At 33.8% G+C, this 15,989-nt stretch overlaps 1 protein-coding gene across 1 annotated transcript in view; it reads left to right on the forward strand.

The window, feature by feature from the left end:
* Positions 1–15,989, forward strand: part of LOC136037389 (ATP-dependent DNA helicase Q5-like) — a 94,855-nt gene that overhangs the window by 2,318 nt on the left and 76,548 nt on the right. The window contains exons 2-4 of the mRNA XM_065720129.1: positions 1,140–1,237; positions 2,695–2,819; positions 6,645–6,986. Coding sequence (XP_065576201.1) covers positions 1,144–1,237; positions 2,695–2,819; positions 6,645–6,986 — 561 coding nt within the window. The 5' untranslated portion in view covers positions 1,140–1,143. The remainder of the gene's footprint in view (positions 1–1,139; positions 1,238–2,694; positions 2,820–6,644; positions 6,987–15,989) is intronic.

Raw genomic sequence — 15,989 nt, forward strand, 5'->3', positions numbered from 1 at the left:
CTATAAAGGTTTGATGAGTTTATGTTGCAATTTTTGTGACATCAACCACTTGAAAGGTTTTAAAAGGACTTACACAAGCCAAATCAAGGGTTTGGATAATTTCCCCAACAGCTGAATAGTATACACATTGAAAGAAAGAATCTAAATTAATTATTTTTGCCTGTTTATTTTGATGGTTTAATATGGTGACACTTTCAAAAATGTGGTACTGCCTTCAAAACTTGATAATTTTGAAACAACCAGAAAAAAAAGCTTCAGAAAATCATGCTTTGCATATTTGATTTGATATAAGATAGATCCAAAGGATAAAATGTCTATGTTTTAATTATCTTGGTACTGTGGTTAGAAGAAAGGTGGCAGTATTTCATAAATAAAAATGAACAATAATTGAATTAATTGTTTCTGTAGTAGTACTGTTGCACTATGCTGCAAGTAAATCCTTTCCACTATCCTATAATTATCCTATAATTCTTTATCCTATATCCATATTTTTCCACTATCCTATATCTTTATCCTATAATTTTAATTTTATTTATTATTGTGACTTTTAGCTGTATTTAAGAGTATTCAACTTGACTCCAGCCTTTATATGTTTCTATAACTCTGACTAGAAAGGATCTGACTTTATCTCTGTCACTCAAACTCTGACTCCATTCAATAAAGACTTGCCGAAACTATGACTCCAAAACACGGACCCCACAGTCCTGCCATCCATTCTGAAAGACATTTATCAAGAAAAATGGCAATATCATCTTCAAACCAAACAGCCTGGCTTCAAACTAAGCAGCTAAGATGGGGTTCAGCCAAAGTAGTATCAGAAGTTGTTGAAAGCTTTTTCGTTTGGGACCTTTAACAATTTTTTTTAGTGCTCATTAATTAGTAAATTAATTAATATTAACATTAATTAATATTAATTGTTATTAATTAATATTTTTAATAATACTATTAATTAATAGTATTAATACTAATTAATTAATATTAATTTATTTAAATTTAATTATATTAATTTAGTGCTAAATTAAGACCAATAGGATAAAAATAACTGGAGAACTAAGAAGCAAAAATAACCATGCACAATTCGAATGTTGAATTGTGGTAGAGGTGCATAAATTAACTAATTTGGGTTTATTCCATTGTAGGGATATGGAACGAATCCATGACGTTTTGTTTGAGAAGTTTGGCCATTCTGAATTCAAATCTGACCTTCAGAAAAGAGCAGTCATTTGCATTGCACAAGGTTTGTTTTTTAATATTTTATCTTCTGTTAGGGTGATTGCTTATGCATATACCAAAAATTACAAGAAACATGAAACTAGAAACTCGAGTTATCTCATAGAGAAAAACTAGGATTGACTTTTAGCTCTCATTTCAGCAGTTTTACTGCCCATGCTTATGTAATTTTGTTTTAAGCAGTGTATTTGCTTCTGCTGCTTAAATTTTAGCCTTAAAAAAAATCAACTGAGGAATGCCATAATGTTTTTGCAACATCTTTAGAAATCCTTGATAGAAGTACAAAATTATTGAAGTATATTCACTAGCCTTTCAGAAATTCTAAAAAGCTCTGAACTTTTTGTATGAGTAAGGTTTTGTCATAGTAAATATAGGGGATTTTATTTTTATTCAGAGATAGATAATGTCTAATAGATTTCTCTTTGTTTTTAATAAAATGAAGAAAAACAACAAACATAAATTACGCAATAGCTACTTGTCGAAAAGTAAACAGCAAACTTTAAACAAATACTGTTCACAGATTATTTAAAGTGAAGAATGAGCTGTAGCCCTTAAAGATTTTCTTGCAAAACATAGTTGATTGCACACACTATATTATGTGTAATTTCTCCATTCAAGGAGAGAAAAAAAGTTTTTTGTCTTGTCAATTCAAGGATTAGTGATCCTGTACTATATAAACGAAAAACAAACTTATTTTACGAAAATTTGAGTCCAAAATAACAATTATTTGTTTTTGCCAATATCACTCTTTAAGTTCAACTGACATGTTCTGTCAACCTGTGACCTTTAATTGACCTGTAAGGTGGCTAATTAGTTGAATAATTGCTGTTCATAAATTTGGTACAAATGGAAGATCAAATATACCCTACAAAGTTAACCCAGGTCAGAACTTTCAAGAATAGTAATGTCATGATCGATATTCAATCAGCTTTGTCAAATGTCAAACTTCATTTTGACAGTTTTCTCTGGTCGTTTTTTTGTCTTTTATATTTCTGAAAGATTTTAACATATATATGACTTCAAAACACTGTGCCTTGTGTGGAAACTCTCAGAATTTCTGTAAAATTCATAGAATGCCAATATTTTCGAAGGAGGCAACATATAGGAGACTTCCTCCTTCCTTTTACTGTGGATAGATTTCCTTCTGCTGATTTTTTTTTCAGCTAAAAGACTAGAAAAAAAAATAATGTCCTTTGCTTTTGTAATTAGATGAAATCACATTCAGTCTAAAATTCAATCTTAAATGCCTTTGTAAGGTTTCAGATTTAACTTTGACAAAAAAATAAGCAAATTTGTATTTTTTTTTGCCACTTCTTAATTTTGTTTGGTAAGTTATAAGCCATTTTCTTTTGTCGTAGCTTTCTTATAAAAAAGTATACGTGCTTGGTGTCACATGGCTTTAAAATCGAATTCAAATAGTGGTAATTATCATTAGTTTTTTTTTCACACTTTGGCTTCTTTTAGGAAAAAATGATGTGTATGTTAGTATGCCCACTGGATCTGGGAAATCCCTCTGCTACCAGCTCCCGGCCGTTTTAAAAGAAGGCAAAATAGCATTAGTGGTGTCTCCATTGATTGCTCTTATTAAGGTATGTTATTTCTCCTTTTTACTATTTTTGTGATTGTGATGTCTTCTGAGAGTTTTAATGTTTACTTTTGTCATTTTAAATTGTTAATGTCAATGCTAGAATGCTAACAGTGGGTAAAATTTTCCCCTGGAAAATTAAATCTATCTATTTTTTTCTTACCCTAAGGGCTATAGAAAGGAGGTTGAATTTCTTTTTTTTCGTTGTCCATAAGGGAGCTAGTCGATCAATTGCTCTTGCATCAGACGTCAGTGGAGACAGAAATACATGAGGTGACTGGGTAAATTTTACCCATCTTCAGTATTTGTGCAACTTTTTTTGTTTTCAGTCAGTAAATCGATTTCTCAATATTTGAGGCTTAATTGCAAATCTGCCTGTGCTTTTAGTTGCTTTGTTTAATTGACAAGGCTGTAATGATATTTGGTCCCATTTCAGTAATTACAGCATATATATATATATATATATATATATATATATATATGTTCTCGCTTATAGTAAATACGAGAAAAAGTGGAGCTCCAAATGAAAAAAAAACAAAACTCATCTAGCTCTAAAATTTAATTTGTTGACGGTTGGTGAGACATTACATTTCGCACAAAAGCGATATGTACCAGATTATAGGAGAGACAACAGCTTTGGAAAGTTTTGAAATAATAAAACAATTGAATGACTTCTTGCATTTGACCGTTTTCCCTTAAGCCAATCGGATTGATCTACAGATTGATTCAGTGAACAAGTCTCTAGTTACTCTAAGCGTCTGACCGTAAGTTATACCAAGGTATTTCAGAGTCTGGGACTACTGGATTCTGATGCTATTAATGTCAATGTTATATACTTCATCCACTTATGGTAGTATTACTGGGGTCTGTTCAGGGTACTTTTTCAAGTAATGAGTCGGTGTCTGCTTTCCGACAAAGAAATTACACAACTTATACAGGAAGATGAAGATATACAAGCAAGCGGAAGCGATGGCGAAGAACATTCAGTTGAAGCAGAGTACCCAGAATTGTCTGACAGCGACGAGTAAGATCTGACCTGCGCTCCTTATGACGAGTCAGAAGAAGTGCAGCCACAAAATAGATCCTACTGTCCAAAGTAGGGCAAAGTAGTCCTTTTGCTTTCAACTTGTAATGAAGAATATGCTTTATCAAAATCTTCCTAAAAGCCCGCATTAGTTGAGTTCTATAATCCAACTAAGGGAAAGTCAACTCCTTTGATCCAATGTGTTTGAGCCTGAGTGCAAGTCAAAAGGCGAGACGGTGGCCGATATGCATGCTGTATGGCACGATGAATAGAGCTATCATAAACTCGTTTATCATTTACGCACACAATACGCACACATCGTTATAAACACCAGGTTTGCCGCTTCAACTTCGAAAAACCAGTAGAGGCATCCTAAACGTGAATCCTCTTCGTCAAACATCAGCCTCAGGTGAGGGCAATAGGACTAACTGTTGATTCTGTCCACTCAGTAAGTACTACAAAACCACTAATATTTGTACCTTATGCCGGAAACCGTTTTGTAGCAAACACCGACCATTATTGTGCCTAGAGTGCGGATCAGAGTAGCCCAAAGATGTAGGCAAATCAGTGATTCAGAAGAGAATTGTCTACTTTTTTTCTGATTTTCATCCCAATTTTGAAGAAACATTAAGTGATATCATCGATGTCAAGGACGAAGGGGTATGATTTACGCACTATTAGGAATAATTTTCCTCGGTACCCCCTCCCCCCTCCTCTTTAGTATTCGAGGGTTAAACATGGTAAAAAAGTAAAGAATTACAATATTGAAAAGACTAAAAAAATGATTTTATCTAAAAATGCACTAAAAAGTGAAAAACATTTATATTTTTACTGCTACCACAAAAAATTGAAAGTCTGAAGGTAAAGAAAAAGAAAAGTCGGGGTGGTCGTAATATAGAGTATTTTTGGTAAAATGTGTCAGGACTACATAATGATCTCTTTTATTCTTGCAAAATTTTGTTTGTGCAAGTAGTACGGAAAAATAAATACTGTTTAGTGAATTTTGAGAGAAAGGTTTAATTTTTAGAATGGTTTTATAAATATTTTTATTTGGTTCTTTTGAATCTCCAGCAGAGTTTATAGGGCACAACATATTAAAAAACCTATCATTATCTTTTGCTTTATTGATTTTTTGATATGCTGTTTTTTTATTATATTTTATTCTTTTTTAATATCAAAAAGAAATTAGTAGAAAAGAAAAGTAAAATTAAAATAAAGTAAATAGTAAAGAAAAGTAAACTGAAGAGTGACATTTAGACCTAAAACAAGTAGAAATAGTTCAAACTTAAATTGAAAAAAAAACCTAATTTCAATAAATGAAACCTAAAATTAACAGAAATTAAAATGGCTAGTCGGTTCATTCCTAAACGAACAGGAAGTGCATCATTTGAAACTAGGACTACCGCCCGCATAAAATCTCCTGCCAAAAATTGGGAGTCTACACCCTCAACACTCTCTGAAAGTTTCAACTCCATTCCCCTAGTAGTTACCAAGATATTACAAATCTGCTACTCTGATAGCCCATATATTATGGTGTCTTTTGATTTACCACTGCCCTTTTTTTCAAGACGAAATTTGAGTTCCACTTGGTGCCAATCCGTTCTTGAAATATTATACATATACTGTTTTGATAACATGATTTGTACCACTGGGTTTAAAGCTCCAAAAACTTAATGAAACTTTAGTTAAAATACCTAATTTTATTCCTCTGCCTTCTCCCTTAAGCCATAATGTTTGTTCCTGTTCCCACGCCATCTCTAATGCACTATACTCCTAAAAGTTTCAACTTGATTGCTTAATGAAATTTAATGAAGCTTTAGTTAAAATGCCTAATTTCCTTCCACTGCCTTCTCCCTTAAGCCAAAATGTTTGTTCCTGTTCCCACGCCATCTCTAATGCACTATACTCCTAAAAGTTTCAACTTGATTGCTTAATGAAACTTTAGTTAAAATGCCTAATTTTCTTCCTCTGCCTTCTCCCTTAAGCCAAAATGTTTGTTCCTGTTCCCACACCATCTCTAATGCACTATACTCCTAAAAGTTTCAACTTGATTGCTTAATGAAACTTTAGTTAAAATGCCTAATTTTCTTCCACTGCCTTCTCCCTTAAGCCAAAATGTTTGTTCCTGTTCCACGCCATCTCTAATGCACTATACTCCTAAAAGTTTCAACTTGATTGCTTAATGAAACTTCAGTTAAAATGCCTAATTTTCTTCCTCTGCCTTCTCCCTTAAGCCAAAATGTTTGTTCCTGTTCCACGCCATCTCTAATGCACTATACTCCTAAAAGTTTCAACTTGATTGCTTAATGAAACTTCAGTTAAAATGCCTAATTTTCTTCCTCTGCCTTCTCCCTTAAGCCAAAATGTTTGTTCCTGTTCCAACACCATCTCTAATACACTATACTCCTTAAGGTTTCAACTTGATTGCTTTAGATAGGCTATTTTGGTAACAATGATACACGTAGAGCCCTTTCATTTACCTATTCTCCTCTATGCCAGCAAAAATTCAAGGTTTCCTTTGTCCCCTCATCTACCGTTTCGGGGGGCTACATGGACATCTAGGGCAAATAATTGCGTGGAACGAGGCCCAGTTGCCTTTAAATCACTTTTGGCCCCTCGAAAAGGCATTAGAACTTGAAATTTCCTATTGAATGATCCCCCCGAAGCTTCTGCGACTATGCCTTCCCTGCGAGTGTTAGAACAAACAATATCAGTGACGGAAATTACTTTACCAAGGCAAAACTACAGCGTTGCCTGTGATAAATTACGTTTGTATTCTACTTCTTTTTTTTCTTTTTTTTATAGGATCAAATAGAGCATCTTGCCACCCACAAAATTGTTGCCGAGTCTCTTAATTCTAAAATGAGTGGCTCTGATCGGAAGCGTGTACTTAATGACCTCCAGTGCATGTCACCGAACACTCAACTTTTATACATCACGCCCGAACAGGCTGCTACAATTGCTTTTCAAGATCTAGTGGAGAAACTTTATAAGTTCAACAAATTGTCTTATTTCGTTGTTGATGAAGCACATTGTGTAAGTCAATGGGGCCATGACTTTCGGCCAGATTATTTAAAGCTCGGCCGCTTAAGAAGCAAATTTCCTGGTGTTCCTTGTGTTGCTCTTACAGCCACTGCTACTGCAAAGGTATGCTTTGTGTTTCCTCATATTTTTCTAACATATGTGGTTGATGATTCAACCAAGTAGAATAACTACATTCTCACTATAAGTTTCTTCTTTAAAAATTTTATGTTTCTAGCTATTTATTTAAGCTTGCAAATGTTTATTGACACCACTCAAAATATCAGATAAGTGTTGTGATTTTGAGCACTTTATTTTTTATTCTGCTGCTAATGTTGGACCTTAATAGACTAGGGTAGAATTCTTAACTACCATAATTCACTGTTAATTACTATAATTCACTCGCTAAAATTCTTCATAGCTATAGCTTCAAGCTAACATGACTATAATCACATTGAAAAAAAAAAAATAATGAAGCAAAAGGGTTAGAAAAAAACATCAACAAAATCAAAAGTAGCAGGCGCTCCTTCAACGTCAACACATTCAGGTGAAGTCAATTACTCATGTTAACACTTCGACCAGAAATGTCAAGTAATAAAATCACTGATTAAAATAAAGAATCAAATGCTGCGCAAAGGAATTGTGATATTTGTCGTGGGTGAAGTAAGGTTTTCTTGAAACTAGGGTTTTCCTGGCTTTTTTTTAGCTAGTCTAGCCAAGCACAGTATGTACTCTTCAAGCATTCTTGGAAAGGAGGACGAATGTGACGGTGAAAGTCTGACTGTAAGTAAATTCAATTTATCATAGGCTATGTCAATGTTAGTCTATACAAAACCCAAAGTTCTAAAAAGAATTTGCCCCACTATTACTCAATTTCTATAATTAATAAGTTAACAAAACATGTTCAAACATCTCATCTTATTTGATAGCAAATGATTTAATTTATTGAACATTTTGAAGAACTTGTTCATATTGAAGATTGTAGAAAGCACTGATGCCAGTGCTTTGGTTGGTGAGTGGTAGTACACTAGGAGAAGCATATCACTTCTCCTAGTGAAGAACTAACAGCAAGCTAGGAACATTTTGGAGAACTTGTTTATATTTAGATAATATGAAAAGTACAGATGCCAATGCTGTGGCTAGTGTATTAGAAGTGGTAGTGTATTAGAAGAAGCAAAGTCTCCTGTTTTGGAGTGATACTATCTGAGAGGAGGTAAAGAAAGAATGAAAAAATTTCCGGCATGCCTTAAAACTCTTGCTCATAATTTCAATGCATTTATGCGACTTGGGCCATAAAATTCGCTTATATTGCTGTTGTAGCAGATTGGTCTTTTCTCTCGGTAAGCAAATTCCTTTGTTCATCCCTGAGCTTGATCACCCAAAATCAAAACTTCTTACGCTTATTTCCTTGGTCTTACGTTTGATGTGGTCTGTTGTATCGATTGATTACGTGTGAGAAAAAGATAATGAATCGCACGAAGAGTCTGTAAAATGTAACTAAAATCTTTCTCTTGGAAATTCTTTCTAAGGGAAGTGATTCCTTCACTATTGTCGTTACAGGAATGGAACTTTGACAACTCATAACTTCAACAGAGATAGAAAACCTTGTTTGAAGCCAGGCGAAGTGCCAGTAGTTCTATATCTCTCCTGGACCATCTTTCTGTCTTTTTATCCCCTCTCTCTCTTTCAGGAAGCAATTCTTTTTTCTATCTAATCTGTTGTAATATAGCCTACATCTTCCAACTGCAAGTCAGCTAGGATAAAGCACGAATGAGTAATGGCAGGAAATGCAAAATTTGTTCACTATCTTTCCTTTATATCCTTTATTCTCTCGCTACAGGATTTTTTTTAATTTTTTTTTTTTGCTAGCGATGTCTGACTAATTGGCTAGCGAAGTTTCACTTGCTAATTTATTCATGTCTGTTTTATCTTTTTTCTGACAGTATTATTTTGTTTATATGTTTATTTTATATTTTATTCTATTTTGATTTATTTTGTTCATTTTGCTTCTGTTACAGTTATCTTTTTACTTAAAGATAAGAACTTGCTGATTGGATTAGTCCATTTAAGATTATGTGTGCGTGTTTTCAATTTGTTGTTCTAAAATAGTGTTTTATCCTATTGTGTTTTTTTTGTTGTATATTTTGTCTCGCTCTTCTCTTTCTATACCTAATATATAATGAAAAACAAACAACATCTATACACAGTTATTTTTCAAGGGAGCTAATTTATACAGGCAACAAATACACTCTGCGTTGGAAGAACATCGCTTGAAAGTATCGTTGTTTGATTGGGTTTTAGACAGGGATGAATCTACAGCATTTTTATGGGGTGGGGGCAAGAGGGGTCCATATCAAGATGGTCAAGTGGGATGGGGTAAATAATGATTTTTCCCCACATTATTGGGGCGGGAGCAACTGCCCCCTTGCCTGTATATATGTATATATATATATACATATATATATATATATATATATATATATATATATATATATATATATATATATATATATATATATATATATATATATATTTATGTGTTTGTGCTGTTGCATTGGTGATTTCTCTTTTCATGATATATATATATATATATTGTTTGATATGGAAAGGTAGTGTGGTCTTCATCGTTATTTACTGTATCATTTTTGAAGAAACTTTTCGCTACTGTTCGTATATATATGCTTATGCTCTGCTACTAACAACTCACAGCAGCACGAAGCCGCCTGAGGCCAGAAAAGCTGCGTATGCTCCTCCTCAACTCAAAACTTCCACCAGTTTCGAAAAGCCTTATTCTTTTTCTCTCTGTGCTCAGTGCTGGTGCAAAACTATGTATGTATATCCATTTCTAATTGGTAAACTAGAAAAAAAATTAGCCAAAGAAGAAATATGTTGCAAAATAAAAAAAAGCTAAGTTAAACTGAAAAGTTGACCAAAAACTCTTATAAGTTTCTTATGTTTTTATTGTAAAGAAAGAAAAATCCTTAAAGGTGATTGGCTGTCTGTGCTGTAATAAATATTTTGTTTAATTGTGTTTATAGGTGCAAGAAGACGTATATAAACAGTTGAGCCTCAGACACCCAGTGAAATTTAAAGTCTCCTGCTTCAGATCGAATTTATTCTATGACGTCGTGTTTCAAGACTCCCTTAAAAACCCTGAAGATGATTTAGCCCAATTCGCATTAAAATGGATTGGTGTAGATTGGCACAGTAAACCACCAGTGTGTTCTTTACTTTTTATTATTTTCTTTCTTCTCTTTACACTCAGATCTGTTTAGTACAATATTGTCAAGAATTTTCGGCTATACTCGCTTTTGCAAAAAAAAAAAAAAAAAAAAAAAAGAAAAAACCCAACATTTTCAAAAAGGTCGAAGTCCTATTACTGGGAAACAACATGTCCGGTAGTGCTGAAGTAGGTTTGACCTTAGCTTGATACTATGGACCCAGAGATCGAACCTTGCTATAGCAAGACACTGCAGGGCCGACGAAGGGACCTTGGTAGTCCAAAAGCGTCGTTAATCCGGTTAGTTTACCATGGGAAGCAACAAGAACATACGTGAAGGAAATAAAAGTATCGACCAGAAAAAACCAAGATATTTTCTTTTTAACATTCCTAAACATTACAAACTTGTTTCCATACTTAGTATAGAAAATCTTCAGGTTCTCAAACAGTCCTAACCCTCACTAAAATTGACTAAAAATTATTTGTTGTCTTTTTTTTTTGCTACTGTTTTTAGAACTCTCTCAGTTGCTGAAGTTTGATGCATCTTGGCTGAAGCGCATCCTATTCAACTCGTCGGGCATGGGGTACTGGTTAAGCTAGGTTTGCTTCCGAGGGATAAATCTCATTGAAATTCGCTTATTTGGGTAGATTTCACACCAACCCGATGAAAAAAACTGTTTGGATGAATGTTTGGTTCGCTCCTTTATCATGTCAAATTACTTCTCGGCTGGTAAAAAAATGCGTTTGTAATAAATAAAAGCCACATTTTTATTTTCTGGTAAAAAGTTTACTAGAGCTGCCTTGGAATCGAAAATACATATGTTAAATGAAGAACCTGCCGTTAGGGTAGGGGAATTTTTCAAGGAGACTACACAAAAATTTCCCTTTCAAAGAGTTGCATCAGCTGTATTTCACCCGACAACGTCGCTTGATCGGTTTTATCATGCAAAATTTATCGTCTGCTGCTAGAAATGAGCAAAAGAACTGTGCATCAGCAATACCCTGGGTGGATGTTTCTTGTGTCACCAAAACGTAAATGAGTTCAAAATTAACTCATTTAAATCTTCAAATGAAGTAATTGTAGGACGTCGCTCGTTTAACAATGTTCAAATCAAACAGTTTGTGGTAATGAACTGTAGTAAAGAGCGACCCGGCTCAACAGTAACCGAAACTCTTAAAAACAGAATTTTGATACCAATAGTTACATCAAAAGAATGGTACTTAAATGCTGATTTTAAATATATAAGTTTCATCAAGTTCAGTCTTACCCATCAAAAGTTACGAGCCTGATAAAATTTACCTTATTTTAGAAAATGGGATTAAAAGCCCCCTAAAAGTTGTAAAATCCTAACGAAAATTACAGTGTAGAAGTTTAAAGCTCCTATATACAAAAATGTGGAATTTTGTATTTTTTTGCCAGAAGACAGATCACGGTTGCGTGTTTATTTGTTTGTTCGTTTTTTTCCCAGGGGTGATCGTATCGACCCAGTAGTCCTAGAATGTCGCGAGAAGGCTCATTCTAACAGAAATTAAAAGTTCTAGTGACCTTTTTAAGTGACCAAAAACTGGAGGGCACCCAGGTCCCCTCCCACGCATATTTTATCCCCGAAGTCACCGGATCAAAATTTTGAGATAGCCATTCTGTTCAGCTTAGTCGAAAACCTAATAACTGTGTCTTTGGGGAGGACTTAATCGCCCAAGTCCCCAAGGGAGGGGCTACAAGTTATAAACATTGACCATTGTTTACATATAGTAATGGTTATTATGAAGTGTACAGACGTTTCAGGGGGACCTTTTCGCGTTGGGATGGGGGTGGGTCGGGGGTTACGTGAGAGAATGTTTCCATGGAGAAACTTATAATGAGGGAAGAGAATTTCCATGAAGGGGGCGCAGAATTTTCTAGCGTTATTTAAAAAAAAATGAGAAAAAAATATTTTTTTTTCAACTGGAAGTAACGAGCAGCATTAAAACTTAAAACGAACATAAAATATTACGTATGTAAGTGGGTTCGTCTTCTCCACAGTACCTTGCTTTTTACGCTAAAGTATTTTTAGTAATTTCAACTATTTATTCTACGCCTTTGTGATTCACGGGTCATTCTTAAAGATTTGGGACAAAATTCAAGCTTTGGTGTAAAGAGCGAGGTATTTGTGAGGGAGGGGACCCCCTCATATACTTAATAAAAATACACACATATAGAAGTTCTTTACGTAAATTAGTTCGTAAGGTACGTATGTTTATTACTAACAAAAACGTTCGTAAAAAAAAATAAAAAACTTAGTTGCATTTTTAAGTCACCAAAAATTAGAGGGCAACTAGGCTTCCTCCCCACCCCTAATGTTTTTTTTTTTTATCAAAATCGTCCGATCAAAACTATGAGAAACCCATTTAGCAAAAAAAAAATTAATATGCAAATTTTGTTTATTTATTCACGTGCAGTGAGCGAAAATCAAAACATGCTTTAATTCAAAAACGTTCAGAAATTAAATAAAAAAGAAACAACAATTTTTTTAACTACAAGTAAGGAGCGACATTAAAACTTAAATGAACAGAAATTATTCCGTATATGAAAGGGGGTGTCCCCTCCTTAACGCCTCGCTCTTTACGCTAATTTTTTTTTAAGTAGAGCTGTGACAAAGAGTCAAACTTTAGCGTAAAGAGCGGGGCGTTGAGGAGGGGACAACCCCTTTCATATACGGAATAATTCCTGTTCGTTTTAAGTTTTATTGTTGCTCCTTACTTGCAGTTAAAAAAACTTGTTTTTATTTTATTTTGTAAGACATAAAAGACTAGTGCGGTAATTAGCAGTATCGTGCTCACTTGACGTATAAAAAGCCACGTGGTATATATGGCAGCGTAGAATAGCTCACTAAATCAATGCAAATACGAAAGAAAAGAAGAAACGCTTTAGGTTTTATGGACACCGCGAAGTTTTTCATAGTTTTTATTCAAGCTGTTTTACTTTTGGTCTTCTTTCGAATATTTAATTTTCCTATTTTTTTTTTATTAAATCTTTTACCTTACTTAGGAAGGCAGGGATAGCTGATCTTTGGTTTATATTAACCAAACGACTCGGTGGATCATTAAAACTGCTAAATTAAATTATTAGCATGACAATCAACCTTATTTTCCAAGTTTTCAGAATGGAACAAAATTTATAAGCATATTTTAAATCATATTGGCAGTCTAAATTTCGATAAATTGTATTCCTGTCTACTTTATAAAACCAATTGGTAAATTTGATAGAAGAGCTTTGACGTTTGCTATAATTCTTCGTTTTTGTTCAAATGCAATTTTCAGTTTCCTGACAAAATTGCGTACATGCTAGTTAAAAATAAACAAAAGAATAATAAAACAATGAGGAAAAAAGGCAAGCTCCGAGCTATTCCCTACTATCTCCTTAGCCACTAGCCCAATGCCATCAATTTCAGAACCGCTATTTCTTTTTTATTCAGGTAGGCTTAAAGCAAAGTTTTTATTAATTTTTAAAGCTTTCTTTTATGAAGAACCGAAACATATTTACAGGACAGAAACACGCGTAGAAGCAGGACAGAAAAATGTCCCCCGATATTTTTTTAGATTATACTAGTATTTTTCGAGGCCAAGCTATTGTTTCCACTTGCTAGTAGCCCGTTTATTTTACATATATATATATATATATATATATATATATATATATATATATATATATATATATATATATATATATATATATATATATATATATACCTGTTTTTTTAGTAACTCTAAAACTAACTATGTGGATAAAACTATAAACTATTAATTCATCATAATTTTGTTACTTTTAATTTTTATATATAGTTTGTAGCTATATTGCTTCTAGTTATGTGCTAATTTTTTATGACTCTGTAATACAGTATTTGTAATTGTATTGCCAATTTCTTGTATTTTTGGGTGGGATTTTAGGCGGGTTTTCCTGTAAAATTCTTTGATATTCTCCTTTGGAATTTTTTCTCCTGTCTTTGTGCACATGATAAATATGCTTTTGTATAATAGATGACTTTAAGCATACATAGACGCATTGATCTCTTGAACGGGAGTCAGTTAATCTTTATTGAGGTAACTCCTTGAGCCCGGATCAAAAGCACAAAGCTGAGAACTCTCAGACCAGAATTATCAGATTTCTCTAGAAGGGCGGGGGGGGGGGGGTTTAGCAGTTTCTTTAATTAGTCTGGAGAGGGGAAAATTACTCCCATATTCCACTGTATACAAGAATAGACCAATATAAATTAAAAACTAGGCATCCTTATTTGCCTGTAAGTGTCCACCTTGTCCTCACGATGTTCTACTTTTCTAGAGTGAACGTGACTGTGGTATTGTCTATTGTCGAACACGCGAAAGTACCGAAGACTTGGCTCATAAATTAAGTGCAAGAGGTATTCCTACGCGTGCTTACCATGCTGGACTTCGCGATCGGGAAAGAAATCAGGTCCAAGAAGATTGGATGGATGGAAAAATCCCTGTAATATCTGCAACAATTTCTTTTGGCATGGGAGTGGATAAGAAAAACGTTAGGTAAACTTATTTGAAACATGCAAGGGTTTATGTTCAAAAGACATAGCTGATTTTCTCGAGACGTTGACAAATTACCCACAAAAAATAATAAGGGACTACAAAATTAACAAATTTAAAGACAGGGAAAAGCAGTGTTGGGCCTGTGCGCTAGTACTTGTTGAAATATGTTAGTATGTAGTGCTAGGTGACTACTTTCATGTCACCAACTTCTGGGCTCTAAACTGTCCCAGGTAACATGTAAAAAATTTTAAGCATTCCTGTGTTGAGGAAACCACCATATTTTTCTTGGTATAATAAGTATAAATAGTATAGTTAGTATACTAATTGTAATATACTTAATTAGTAAGGTAGTATAGTTAGTTAATATAATTAGTATAACAAAATATTACTTAGTATATGCTATAATTAGTATAAAACAAACGCTGTGTGGTCTGCTGTTTCTTGATTTTTACGATTACCTGGTTTTACTTGCGTCTTTATATTTGTCGAAGGAAGAAAATTCTTACTTATACCTTTTCATAGAAGATTTTGTGTCCAAGATTTTGAAGGGGAAGGATCATAATTTCGGTAAACTCTAATGTTCTCTTATTGTCCCATTGCTCTGAAAAGGAGGTTATATTGTATACCAAAATAAAAAAAAGGTTTTAGGCGATGCACTTGTGCTTATGTGCTCTAATTTAAGGGAAAGAAACCTGCAAGGGTTTTGGGTTACAGATTTTTCTAGCTCTAGAGATAAAAGTATTGTTAAAGATTATAAAGACTATCTGTCTGGTATTTTTTCTTGTGGTGATCATAGCTGTAAAACCCCTTGTATTGTCCTTTTTGTTAACACCATCTTTCTGCTTTATTTCCGACTTTCTCTTTATTCCTGTCCAGCCTTCTAGGCCTCCAAAGACAGTAAACGTATAAGATGTGAAGAACAGGGAAGTACCAGGGAAGAAAATATCATATGTATAAAGACTGACTAAGTCGTTTAAACAGACTTATATGTTTTTATATGATCGTTTAAAACGACCGGTATATTTAGAGAAACACGTCAAGAAACAGTCGAATTTAAACCCCCTCCCTCAGTCGAAATGTAACCTCAGTATGTTTTGTGAAGCACGTCAAGAAAAAGAAACAAGACGAATAATTTATTATAGGGTTTGTTTTGCTCTACACTTAATATATATCAAGGTTTATACGTTATCTAAAAATCAACGAGACTGGTGACTACCGAACAGCTCTCTTGATACTGAACCCCTTGATGACGGCTAAACTTTGACTGCCTCTAAGAAGTTGAAATCGTAGTTACCATGTTTAGTTTCTTCTCGCAATTCTTCTTGCTGCTAAGAGCAAAGGCTCTATTCTTAAGTCCGAAAATATAACTACAG

This window comes from Artemia franciscana, chromosome 2, assembly GCF_032884065.1.
Source record: "Artemia franciscana chromosome 2, ASM3288406v1, whole genome shotgun sequence".
NCBI lineage: Eukaryota > Metazoa > Arthropoda > Branchiopoda > Anostraca > Artemiidae > Artemia > Artemia franciscana.